This window comes from Delphinapterus leucas, chromosome 5, assembly GCF_059928025.1.
Source record: "Delphinapterus leucas isolate spDelLeu-1000000601 "Yukka" chromosome 5, BTC_Dleu_Yukka2, whole genome shotgun sequence".
NCBI classification, from domain to species: Eukaryota; Metazoa; Chordata; class Mammalia; order Artiodactyla; family Monodontidae; genus Delphinapterus; species Delphinapterus leucas.
Genome location: NC_143133.1, coordinates 27,725,555 through 27,740,032, shown reverse-complemented (window position 1 = coordinate 27,740,032; position 14,478 = coordinate 27,725,555). Strand labels below are relative to the sequence as shown.

General features: G+C 37.1%; 1 protein-coding gene across 3 annotated transcripts in view; it reads right to left on the bottom strand.

Annotated features, from left to right (window-relative positions):
- The window catches only part of ZGRF1 (zinc finger GRF-type containing 1), a 67,630-nt gene that overhangs the window by 30,300 nt on the left and 22,852 nt on the right, over window positions 1–14,478 (bottom strand). For 2 of the 3 annotated variants that reach the window (XM_089911574.1, XM_089911575.1), the window contains exons 7-9: window positions 13,313–13,363; window positions 11,437–11,520; window positions 9,110–9,295 (exon numbers count right to left, since the gene is read on the bottom strand). In XM_089911574.1, coding sequence (XP_089767700.1) covers window positions 9,110–9,295; window positions 11,437–11,520; window positions 13,313–13,363 — 321 coding nt within the window. The remainder of the gene's footprint in view (window positions 1–9,109; window positions 9,296–11,436; window positions 11,521–13,312; window positions 13,364–14,478) is intronic. The other variant, XM_089911576.1, reaches the window with a different exon arrangement.

Sequence of the window (14,478 nt, the reverse complement as noted above, 5' to 3'; positions counted from 1 at the left end):
CTTGAGACATAGACAAACAGAAAGAAATATGTTATAAAGCCAGTTCCATTCCGGAAAAGCAGGGTACATTATATTTCATCAATTCTTATGACTCAAGTTTCTTACATCTTAACAACTTTGAAATAGGGATGCACCTCAAAAATGACATTTTTACATCTCTAATAGCACAGGCAACATCTGTGACATAGTTGTCTTTGCCTGTGCAAGTGCAACTATATGCAAAGCAGTAATACTATTCAAATAATGATGACTTAAATATGACTTTGTGCATTGTTAACATTAGACATATTAAGCAATTCTGCTGTTTAAATGCCTTCAGAAAGATCACACTAGGATTTAGCATTGAAAAAAATGTACTGTGGGGACTTCCCTGGTGACACAGTGGTTAGGAATCCACCTGCTAACGCAGGGGACATGGGTTTGAGCCCTGGTCTGGGAAGATCACACATGCCATGGAGCAACTAAGCCTGTGCGTCACAACTACTGAGCCTGCTCTCTAGAGCTCACGAGCCACAACTGTTGAAGCCCACGAGCCACAACTACACAGCCCGTGTGCCACAACTACTGAAGCCCGGCGCCTAGAGCCCATGCTCTGCAAAGAGAAGCCACAACGAGAAGCCTGGGCATCGCAACGAAGAGTAGCCCCCACTGACCGCAACTAGAGAAAGCCCACGTGCAGCAAGGGAGACCCAATAAAGCCAAAAATAAAGATTAATAAAGAGCAGAAACTAACACAACATTGTAAAGCAACTATACTCCAATTAAAAACAAAAAAAGGTATTCATGGATAGCTTCTATTTGTCAGGCACAGAGTAAGGCACTGGAAACACAACAAACAAGCAGCCACTGACGGTGCCTTCACAAAAGCTGATACTTTTGGTGGGAGAAAATTAAGGACGAAGCAAAATTTGTGGCCCTGAACCAAGATGGCAGAGTAGAAGGACGTGCTCTCACTCCCTCTTGTGAGAACACCAGAATCACAACTAGCTGCTGGACAATCATCGACAGGAAGACACTGGAGCTCACCAAAAAAGATACCCCACATCCAAAGACAAAGGAGAAGCCACAATGAGATGGTAGGAGGGGTGCAATCACAGTAAAATCAAATCCCATAACTGCTGGGTGGGTGACTCACAGACTGGAGAACACTTATACCACAGAAGTCCACCCACTGGAGTGAAGGTTCTGAGGCCCACGTCAGGCTTCCCAACCTAGGGGTCCGGCAACAGGAGGAGGAATTCCTAGAGAATCAGACTTTGAAGGCTAGTGGGATTTGATTGCAGGACTTCGACAGGACTGGGGGAAACAGAGACTCCACTCTTGGAGGGCACACACAAAGTAGTGTGCGCATTGGGACCCAGGGGAAGGAGCAGTGACCCCAGGGGAGACTGAACCAGACCTACCTGCTAGTGTTGGAGGGTCTCCTGCAGAGGCGGGTGGTGGCTGTGGCTCACCGTGGGGACAAGGACACTGGCAGCAGAAGTTCTGGGAAGTACTCCTCGGCATGAGCCCTCCCAGAGTCAGCCATTAGCCCCACCAAAGAGCCCGGGTAGGCTCCAGGGTTGGGTTGCCTCGGGCCAAACAACCAACAGGGATGGAACCCAGCCCCACCCATCAGCAGTCAAGCAGATTGAAGTTTTACTGAGCTCTGCCCACCACAGCAACAGTCAGCTCTACCCACCACCAGTGCCTCCCATCAGGAAACTTGCACAAATCTCTTAGTTACCCTCATCCACCAGAGGGCAGACAGCAGAAGCAAGAAGAACTACAATCCTGCAGCCTGTGGAACAAAACCCACATTCACAGAAAGATGAACAAGATGAAAAGGCAGAGGGCTATGTACCAGATAAATGAATAAAATAAAACCCCAGAAAAACAACTAAATGAAGTGGAGATAGGCAACCTTCCAGAAAAAGAATTCAGAAAAATGATAGGGAAGATGATCCACGACCTCGGACAAAGAATGGAGGCAAAGATCAAGAAGATGCAAGAAATGTTTAACAAAGACCGAGAAGAATTAAAGAACAAACAAACAGAGATGCACAATACAATAACTGAAATGAAAACTACACTAGAAGGAATCAATAGCAGAATAACTCAGGCAGAAGAATGGATAAGTGAACTGGAAGACAGAATGGTGGAATTCACTTCTGCGGAACAGAATAAAAAAAGAATGAAAAGAAATGATGACAGCCTAAGACACCTCTGGGACAACATTAAACACAACAACATTCGCATTATATAGGTCCTAGAAGGAGAAGAGAGAGAGAAAGGACCTGAGAAAATATTTGAAGAGATTATAGTCGAAAACTTCCCTCACATGCGAAAGGAAATAGCCACCCAAGCCCAGGAAGCGCAGCGAGTCCAATACAGGATAAACTCAAGGAGAAACAAGCCGAGACACATAGTAATCAAACTGGCAAAAATTAAAGACAAAGAAAAATTCTTGAAAGCAGCAAGGGAAAACAACAAATAACATACAAGGGAACTCCCATAAGGTTAACAGCTGATTTCTCAGCAGAAACTCTACAAGCCAGAAGGGAGTGGCATAATATACTTAAAGTGTTTAAAGGGAAGAACCTACAACCAAGATTACTCTACCCAGCAAGGATCTCATTCAGATTCGATGGAGAAATCAAAAGCTTTACAGACAAGCAAAGCTAAGAGAATTCAGCACCACCAAACCAGCTCTACAACAAATGCTAAAGGAAGTTCTCTAAGGGGGAAACACAAGAGAAGAAAAGGGCCTACAAAAACAAATCCAAAACAATTAAGAAAATGGTAATAGGAACATACATATCGATAATTACCTTAAACGGGAATGGATTAAGTGCTCCAACCAAAAGACACAGGCTTGCTGAATGGATACAAAAACAAGACCCATATATATGCTGTCTACAACAGACCCACTTCAGACCTAGGGACACATACAGACTGAAAGTGAGGGGATGGAAAAAGATATTCCATGCAAATGGGAACCAAAAGAAATCTGGAGTAGCAATACTCATATCAGATAAAATAGACATTAAAATAAATAATGTTATAAGAGACAAGGAAGGACACTACACAATGATCATGGGATCAATCCAAGAAGAAGATATAACAATTATAAATATATATGCACCCAACATAGGAGCACCTCAATATATAAGGCAACTGTTAACAGCTCTAAAAGAGGAAATCGACAGTAACACAATAATAGTGGGGGACTTTAACACCTCACTTACATGGACAGATCATCCAAACAGAAAATTAATAAGGAAACACAAGCTTTAAATGACACAATAGACCAGATAGATTGAATTGATATTTATAGGACATTCCAACCAGAATCAGCAGATTACACTTTCTTCTCAGGTGTGCACGGAACATTCTCCAGGATAGATCACATCTTGGGTCATAAATCAAGCCTCAGTAAAATTAAGAAAATTGAAATCGTATCAAGCTTCTTTTTTGACCCCAACACTTTGACATTAGAAATGAATAACAGGGAAAAAAACGTAAAAGACACAAACACATGGAGGCTAAACAATACGTTACTAAATAATCAAGAGATCACTGAAGAAATAAAAGAGGAAATCAAAAAATACCTAGAGACAAATGACAATGAAAACACGATGATCCAAAACCTATGGGAGGAAGCAAAAGCAGTTCTAAGAGGGAAGTTTATAGCTATACAAGCCTACCTCAAGAAACAAGAAAAATTGCAAGTAAACAATCTAACCTTACACCTAAAGGAATTAGAGAAAGAAGAACAAACAAAACCCAAAGTTAGCAGAAGGAAAAAAATCATAAAGATGAGAGCAGAAATAAATGAAATAGAAACAAAGAAAACAATAGTAAAGATCAATAAAACTAAAAGCTGGTTCTTTGAGAAGACAAACAAAATTGATAAACCATTAGCCAGACTCATCAAGAAAAAGAGGGAGAGGACTCAAATCAATAAAATGAGAAAGGAAAAAGGAGAAGTTACAACAGACACCACAGAAATGCAAAGCATCCGAAGAGACTACTACAAGCAACTCTATGCCAATAAAATGGACAATCTGGAAGAAATGGACAAATTCTTAGAAAGGTATAAGCTTCAAAGACTGAACCAGGAAGAAATAGAAAATATGAACAGACCAATCACAAGGAATGAAATTGAAACTGTGATTAAAAATCTTCCAACAAACCAAAGTCCAAGACCAGATGGCTTCACAGGTGAATTCTATCAAACATTTAGAGAAGAGCTAACACCCATCCTTCTCAAACTCTTCCAAAAATTGCAGAGGAAGGAACACTCCCAAACTCATTCTATGAGGCCACCATCACCCTGATACCAAAACCAGACAAAGATACTACCAATAAAGAAAATTACAGACCAATATCACTGATGAATATAGATGCAAAAATCCTCAACAAAGTACTAGCAAACAGAATCCAACAGCACATTAAAAGCATCATACACCGTGATTAAGTGGGATTTATCCCAGGGATATGAGGATTGTTCAATAGATGCAAATCAATCAATGTGATATACCTTATTAACAAACTGAAAAATAAAAACCATTATGACCATCTCAATAGATGCAGAAAAAGCTTTTGACAAAATTCAACACCATTTATGATAAAAACTCTCCAGAAAGTGGGCATAGAGGGAACCTACCTCAACATAATAAAGGTCATATATGACAAACCCATAGCAAACATCATTCTCAATGGTGAAAAACTGAAAGCATTTCCTCTCAGATCAGGAATGAGACAAGGATGTCCACTATCACCACCAGTATTCAACATAGTTTTGGAAGTCCTAGCCACGGCAATCAGAGAAGAAAAAGAAATAAAAGGAATACAAATTGGAAAAGAAGAAGTAAAACTGTCACTGTTTCCAGATGACATGATACTATACATAGAGAATCCTAAAGATGCCACAAGAAAACTACTAGAGCTAATCAATGAATCTGGTAAAGTTGCAGGATACAAAATGAATGCACAGAAATCTCTTGCATTCCTATACACTAATGATAAAAAATCTGAAAAGAGAAATTAAGGAAACACTCCCATTTACCATTGCAACAAAAATAATAAAATACCTATGAATAAACCTACCTAGGGAGACAAAAGACCTGTATGCAGAAAACTGTAAGACACTGATGTAAGAAATTAAAGATGATACCAACACATGGAGAGATATACCATGTTCTTGGATTGGAAGAATCAATATTGTGAAAATGACTATACTACCCAAAGCAATCTACAGATTCAATGCAATTCCTATCAAATTACCAATGGCATTTTTTACAGAGCTAGAACAAAAAATCTTAAAATTTGTATGGAGACACAAAAGACTCCAAAGAGCCAAAGCGGTCTTGAAGGAAAAAAACAGAGCTGGAGGAATCAGACTCCCTGACTTCAGACTATACTACAAAGCTACAGTAATCAAGACAATATGGTACTGGCACAAAAACAGAAACATAGATCAATGGAACAAGATAGAAAGCCCAGAGATAAACCCACACACCTATGGTCAACTAATCTATCACAAAGGAGGCAAGGATATACAATGGAGAAAAGACAGTCTCTTCAGTAAGTGGTGCTGGGAAAACTGGACAGCAACATGTAAAAGAATGAAATTAGAACACTCCCTAACACCATACACAAAAATAAACTCAAAATGGATTTGAGACCTAAATGTAAGACCGGGTCCTATAAAACTCTTAGAGGAAAACATAGGAAGAACACTCTTTGACATAAATTACAGCAGGATCTTTTTTGATCCACCTCCTAGAGTAATGGAAATAAAAACAAAAATAAACAAATGGGACCTAATGAAACTTCAAAGCTTTTGCACAGCAAAGGAAACCATAAACAAGATGAAAAGACAACCCTCAGAATGGGAGAAAATATTTGAAAACGAATCAACAGACAAAGGATTAATAGCCAAAATATATAAACAGCTCAGGCAGCTCAATATTAAAAAAACAAACAACTCAATCTAAAAATGGGCGAAGACCTAAATAGACATTTCTCCAAAGAAGACATACAGATGGCCACGAAGCACATGAAAAGCTGCTGAACATCACTAATTATTAGAGAAATGCAAATCAAAACTACAATGAGGTTATCACCTCACACCAGTTAGAATGGGCATCATCAGTAAATCTACAAAGAACAAATGCTGGAGAGGGTGTGGAGTAGAGGGAACCCTCTTGCACTGTTGGTGGGAATGAAAATTGATACAGCCACTATGGAGAACAGTATGGAAGTTCCTTAAAAAACTAAAAATAGAATTACCATATGATCCAGCAATCCCACTACTGGGCTTATATCTAGAGAAAATCATAGTTTAAAAAGACACATGCACCCCAATGTTCGTTGCAGCACTATTTACAATAGCCAGGACATGGAAGCAACCTAAATACCCATCAACAGATGAATGGATAAAGAAGATGTGGTACATATATGCAATGGAATATTACTGAGCCATAAAAAGGAACGAAATTGGATCATTTGTTGAGACGTGGATGGATCTACAGACTGTCATACAGAGTGAAGTAAGTCAGAAAGAGAAAAACAAATATTGTATATTAACGCATATACATGGAACCTAGAAAAATGGTACAGATGAACCAGTTTGCAGGGCATAAGTTGAGACACAGATGTAGAGAACAAATGTATGGACACCAAGAGGGGAATGCCATGGGGGGGCTGGGGTGGGATGAATTGGGCGATTGGGATTGACATGTACATACTGATGTGTATAAAATTGATGACTAATAAGAACCTGCTGTATAAAAAAATTAAATTAAATTAAAAAATTTAAAAAGGTTAATAAAAAGTATTGTGTTCACAGAAAGACAAGAAAACAAAACAGTATGATATACAATAAAACACTATGCTCAAATAAATATAAAAGAATATTCCACTAAATATAACATTAAAAATCCAAGTGAAGGGCTTCCCTGGTGGCGCAGTGGTTAGGAGTCCGCCTGCTGATGCAGGGGACATGGGTTCATGCCCTGGTCCGGGAAGATCCCACATGCCGCAGAGCGGCTGGGCCCGTGAGCCATGGCTGCTGAGCCTGCACGTCCAGAGCTTGTGCTCCGCAACGGAAGAGGCCACAACAGTGAGAGGCCCGCGTACCGCAAAAAAAAAAAAAAAAAAATCAATTATAGGTGAATTACAGATCAAAATATGAAAGCAAAATAATAAAGCTTCTACAAGATAACATGAGAGTATCTTTATGACCTTAGGGTAGAGAAAGACTTCTAAAATAAGACAAAAAAGCAATAATCAGAAAGGAAACAATAGATAAACTGTATTGTATTGAAAATTATAAACTTCCATTCATCAAAGGCATCACTAAGAATGAAAGATAAGTCAGAGTCAGGGAAGATAAGCACGCCAATTAAAAACTGAGGAAGAAAAAATAAATAAATAAATAAATAAATAAAAAAAAACTGAGGAAGAAAGCTTAACAAACACTTCATGAGAGAGGATACAGAGAAGGCTAATAATACACAAAAAGGTCCTAACCTCATTATTAGGCAGGAAAATGCAAATTAAAACCACAATGAAATAACACTACATACCCACCAGAATAGCTAAAATTCAAAACAAAAAACTGTCAGCACCAAGTGTTAATGAAGATGTAGAGTGATGGGGACTCTCATACATTCCTGATAGAAAATATAAACTCTAATAACCATTTTGGAAAGCAGTTTGGCATTATCTACTAAAAGTAAAGACATGCATATCTAGTGACTCAATAATCACACTTCTAGGTAGTGTAAATAACAGAAGCATGTCATGTGTATACACATTCATGATATATCACAGCAGTACATGATTATTCACAGCACTATTATCTGTGATAACCTCCAAAGGCAAACGACCTAAACAACTGAAGAATGTATTGGGGTGTATTTACACAATGGAATCCTACAGCAGCAACGAAAATGAATAAACTACAGCGACAAGCAACAACATGGATGAATTTCAAAACTGCAATGTTGAACAAAAGAAGGCAGACACACAAAAAAAACACTGTGTATTACTCTAAAGTTTTAAAAGCGAAACTAATATATGGTATTATAAGTCAAAATGGTGGTTATCTTTGGGGAGAATGGAAGGGGTAGTGATTGAAAGGGGGCAGAAGGGGTACTTCTGAGATGCTCGTAATGCTCTATTTCTTAAGGGTGGAGGTTACATGGGTGTGTTCACTTTGTGGTAATTATTGGGCTGAGCACTTACAATCTGTGCACTTATTTTGTATGTGCATTATGCTTTAATAAAAAAGGGAAAAGTTTAAAAAAGTCTCTTTAACAGTTACTGTTTCAAATATATGCATACATCCTTTCTCCATAACCTTTTCTATTTGGGTAGCAATGACAGGTACTTGGTGTCCTACTTAGTGGGGAGAGGGGTGGATATTAGAAGGAAAAAAAATCTGCTAGCTGTTAAATATATTTTCTATATGTAATCTGCCTATCTGTTCTTGTCATAAATTTCTACTATTGTCTGAAGTGAAAAGTAATCCTTTAAATTCCTGATCCTAAAAAGGCAGTAAATCTTTCAAATATTTTTGTCTTATTTAGTTTGATTTAAGATATGATATTTCTTGTCAATTTACTAAACTTTTTTTTAACTTACAACTGTACAGATTTAAATATACTCTCTTTACAAAATTTAGTATTGACATAAAGAAAATGATTTGGCAAGATGCAGCTATAAAAATATTTTTAAGGGCTTCCCTGGTGGTAAAGTGGTTAAGAATCCACCTGCCAGTGCAGGGGACACAGGTTCGAGCCCTGGTCCGGGAAGATCCCACGTGCCACGGAGCAACTAAGCCCGTGTGCCACAACTACTGAGCCTGCGCTCTACAGCCCGTGAGTCACAGCTACTGAGCCCACGTGCCACAACTACTGAAACCCGCGTGCCTAGAGCTCATGCTCCGCAACAAGGGAAGCCACCACAATGAGAAGCCCACGCACTGCAACGAACAGTAGCCCCCACTCGCTGCAACTAGAGAAAGCCCATGCGTAGCAACTGAAGACCCAATGCAGCCAAAAATAAATAAAATAAATTAAAAATATATATATATATATATATATTTTTTTTTTTTTACCTGAAAGAAGTCAATCTGCATACAAGTGCTAGGCAACTCTGGTGTCAAAAAACAACTGTTTGTCGTGCAGTTTTCATACACAATGCTATCTGGAAACTGACTGCATTCAAGCTGTGAGCTGTGTCCTCTCACTATCACAGCACTAGCAGCTGATCCTTTCACTTGATGCCCTTGAAATTCAACAGGCTATAGTAAATTATTAAAAATGAGTATTACATAAGTATACATATTTACAATACACACATACAAAGAAAATAATGCATAATTTGGCTTTCTATTGAATATTAGTTAATGTAAATAATTACTAAGAGACTAATACTGAAAACTAGGAAATATTCCTATTATCCTAAAATATGTTAAGCGTAGACTAATTTAAAGTGCAGTGATTGGGGCTTCTCTGGTGGCAGAGTGATTAAGAATCCGCCTGCCAATGCAGAGGACATGGGTTTCAGTCCTGGTCCGGGAAAATCCCACATGCCGTGGAGCAACTAAGCCCATGTGCCACAACTACTGAGCCTGTGCGCTAAAGCCCACAAGCCACAACTACTGAGCCTGCGTGCCACAACTACAGAAGCCCACGCGCCTAGAGCCCATGCTCTGCAATAAGAGAAGCCACTGCAATGAGAAGCCAGAGCACCACAGCGAAGAGCAGCCCCTGCTAGTGGCAACTAGAAGAAAGCCCGCGCACAGCAACACAGTCAAAGATAAATAAATAAAAATAAATAAAACATTAAAAAATAAATAAAGTGCAGTGATTTAACTGCATTCAAGGTCAACATTAATACGTATGATTTTTTTTTGTTTTTTTACAAACACAAGGAGTGTAATGATAATGGGTTGATTAAGCCAGAAAGACACAGGTGCTCCTTCCTCTATGCTTCCACTATACATTACACAACATTTTTGGTTTTTTATTTTTGTTTTGGCCACACTGCATGGCTTGTGGAGTCTTAGTTCCCTGACCAGGGATCAAACCCGGGCCCTTCGCAGTGAAAGCGTGGAGTCCTAACCACTGGACTGCCAGGGAATTCCCCACAACTTTCCATTATAGACATCACATTACACTACAATGAAGTTTCTTCTTATCTGTATACTAAGTGTACTGCAAGCTCCTTGAGGGCAAAGACTCTTCTGCTTGCTTCATCAGGATATCACCTGATGATTAAATATCACCTGATATTTAATACCATGCTTGGAATACAGGAGGCAATCAATAAACACATGATAATAGGAAGGGAAGAGAGAAGGAACAGAGGAAGCATTTTCCTTTAAGGGTTTTGTAAACTATCAGGCTATTAGCAAGAGGGACGCTGGGTTCCCAGCTTCCCAGATGATCTGATCCTATAGCTCTGAGAACAAAGGCCTAAGAGTACCAAGACAGACATGTACCTCAGAGGGGTGCTTTCACGCCCTCAGAGACTTGGTCTGCTTTCAGACTTCAGATGGCTTTCTCTGCTGCCCCATTGAGGGTTCTAGGGTTTTTACTCTGTGCAGGGTGACAAAGCCTACCCAGAATGTGGAAAAATAAAGAGTATGTAGAGTCAAAGGAATGTACATAAAGAATGAATTTATTTCTAACTGATAAATTAATAGAATGACAAAAATACATAATCTGAATATTCTCTTATTTAAAAATGAGGATTCTAAATCACACATTTGAAAGGAACTAAATTGCCTCTGAAACAAGAGTCTTGTTGAAAACATTATTCTGAATTTTAAAACATAACATATATCAATAAAAAAAAGTCTAAACCTTTAAAGACTGTATATTTCTGCTTTGTTTCATGTGGAATACAAATTCTCTACAAGCAAACAGGTGCCTTGCTTTCTTTGATGCTATGTAGATCCTTTCCAGAGATCTGCTGAGTTTTAAGAATAGAATCACTATTTACAAAACCCAACCATTTATATGCTGTTGTCTCTATCAATTTTTGCTGTGGAGTGGGTAGCATTACTCAGAGCTTGGGTTATATATACTTCTATCCCTTCAGCCTGAAGTAAAAGTGGTGGAGTAAACTATAATGAATTAAAAGTTATAAACATCTTCACTTTGTTCTACACAGAACATTCATTAACTGTACTTTACATATCTTTGTGCCCAATCCCTAGGATATCCTATGCATACATAATGCATTATTAGTTCATTAGTAACAGAGAGAGGGCTCAAGACCAAAAAAAGAGGTAGGAGTCATTAGTGTCTCTTGTTCTTAAAACCAGGTTAATTCATTTTGCTCACTAATCTTCTGCTTATGAAAACTCTGATAGTTGTGTAAAAAAACAGCAGGAAAACACTGTGGCTTAGAAAATCAATTCTTCACAAATTTTACCTTGGGGTCACAGGTTTCTCTCTCCATTTGTTTAGGAATAACAGCTAGAAAAGCAGTCTCTTCTTCACTGCCCAAGGAAAAGAACTAGGATAAAATATCAATAAGTATGTTAGCTAAAATAGTTTTGTAGGTGTTTATGAGTTTGATGGGAAAATATTCCTCAAACTTAAAGTTAAGTCTGCCCTTTCAAAATGATGATACTTGTCATCTCCATCTTGCTTCTCTATACACATACATACAATAAGCAACCCCCGGCAAAGGAGTGCTCTAGCAGAGAAAGTACTATACTAGTTAATTTAAAAACTCAGCATATTAGAAAATTGGAATTCTAAACTTTTAATTGAATTCTTTTTTAACATTGCTGGGTATGTTATAAATCCCATACTAATATTTATGTTAATGCAGATTATTTAATTCAAAAATTAGTGTAAAATTAAAGAAGTGTAATAGTTTATTTAAAGAGAGAATCATCTTCTAGCCACCATAAAACACAAGATACAGACAACAGCAACTAGTCATTTTTAGTTCATCAAGTAACAATATAAAATAGCCATAATTTCTAATATGAACTACAGACTCAGAAAATGAACTCAACTGTAGAAGTAATTTCTTTATGTTTAACAAATATGGAGAAAAAATTTGCCACTAAAAGAGGTAAAATAGTGTATTTATTCAAATAATAGTCACTTTCCTTTTATAACAATATACATAAGCACAACTGCCAATCAGGTAGATCTTAAAAACATTCAACTCATATTTTAGAACTAGCATTTTTGAATATAGTGAGTTTAAAAAATTAGTTAGCATATTGTATCTTCTAGCTCCTTTGCTTTGTGTGACTAATCACACTTACAGAAATAAGGTGAAGGTGGCATTAAATATTAAGAGCACCCTAATTTTAAGTTTTGAAAGTTCCTTCTATTACTAGGTGTGTATGAAGACTTTGATTCAGAGAGTTGTAGCAAGAAAGCTATTATAAAAACACAAATGTGCTTTGATATTAATGCTAAAAAGATTTAAATATTTTTTTTTGCAAAAAATTCTAAGACCTTTTTCATTATTGTGAGATTATAAAATATTTTGCTTTAAAAATATATGACATTTATTTAAATGGCAACTCATCCTGGAGGGAAAAACAGTGATAGTGTTAATTTGCAATTTATACTTTGTGATAATTATACTTGAAAAAGTTTAAAACGTTTTCTTTTGTTTTTCTGTTTTGTTTTTTTTTTGCGGTACACGGGCCTCTCACCGTTGTGGCCTCTCCTGCTGCGGAGCAGAGGCTCCGGATGCGCAGGCTCAGTGGCCATGGCTCACGGGCCCAGCCGCTCCACGGCATGTGGGATCCTCCCAGACCAGGGCACGAACCCGTGTCCCCTGCATCAGCAGGCGGACTCTCAACCACTGCACCACCAGGGAAGCCCTAAACCGTATTTTTTTCAAGTGAAAAGAACCCAGTAAGAATGTGATCATTTGTAAGCAGCTGCTGACTGTTCATTATTTTATACTTGATCTTGTAATATAAGGGTGAAAAATGATTGAGTCACCACAATGGATTTTGTTTTATTTTGTACTCTTCTAGGCAACAGAGCCTGCAGATGCAGTTGTAATTGTCAATGACAATTCTTGGATTAGGTAATGCTTGCAAGTTTGAAAAATTAGCTTTATGATAAAATATTTGTTATTTACCCAAATTCTATTGACTACACAGGACACTTATACAAGACAGTAGACTCATCTAAATGAGTATAAAAGGGTAACTAATTACAAATAAATTTGAAAACTGGCAATATAGAATACAAACGTATAATTACATGCCATACCTATATATACGAATACAATTTCTGGCTATGTTACATTTTAAAAGTTAACTCACCTGCAAAGACTGAAGTGATTTACTTGGTTCAACTTCATTTTCTTTTATCATCTTAGGAATAGAACATTAACATAAGATAAGCCAAAAGGTAATAGTAACTTAGAAAATAAAATATAGATTTTTTTAGACATAAGAAATATAAGGTCACCATTACTAATAATCAAAGAAATAAAAACTAAGTGTTGATTAAATACTATTTCACTTAGGAAGAATTTTAAAAGATCTCAGTACTGGTAAATATGAAATGAAACAAATATCCATATTGTAAAACATTGAGATATTTTGATTTGACTTATATCAACAATCTAAGAAAGTTGTTCTTGGCCTCTCAAATTATCAGTTCCATTTCTAAGAATCAAATCTAAGGAAATAACTAAACGTAAACAATAATTTATGTGCAAAAACATCTACTAAAGTTTTATTTACAAAAGCAAAATGCTGGAAATGATCTAAATGTCCAAAATAGGGAACTGTTTGTCCAAAGCGTAGGATATCCACGAGATGGAATGATAAGTAACCTTTAAAAGGTATGTGTAAGTGTTCTTAATAATGTGAGAAAATACAATATGATATTAAGGAGAAAGGATATAAAACTATTTGTACCCATCAATCTGACCATATTTTTAAAATTAGGCCAAAAATGCCGGAAATGTTAATAGTAATTATCTCCAGGTAGTATGGTAAGTTTTATTTTTTCTTTACCTTTTTCTGTATTTAAAAAAAAAAGGAGGAAAAAATTGATATTATTAAAAAAACAGTAACATGGAAAATAGAATGATACAAACTGGGGGTAAATGAAACAAGGAAAGAACTGTCTCTTCAAAAGTGCTAAAAGCATCTTCACTGAGAAACACTAATCTAGATAACTCATTGTAGAATTTCATTTCATCCTAATTAGTACTATTATTTTTTATATTATTTCTATGGTTCCCAAACTGCTGTAACAAGGTACTTTGGGGTGCCACAGTGAACTCAACAGAGGCTCCACAAGATATTTTAAATTTGAGGGAAACACAGTGTCATTAGACATCTGTCAGAAACGGAACAAACTGCAAACTCAAGGTAGTTCAGTTTCAACATCAGATTTCATGTCATTTCTGTCAGTGACATCATATCTTTGTGAAGCTGGGTTTTAGGAAATGGCTATGATAAAAATCAATTGCCAT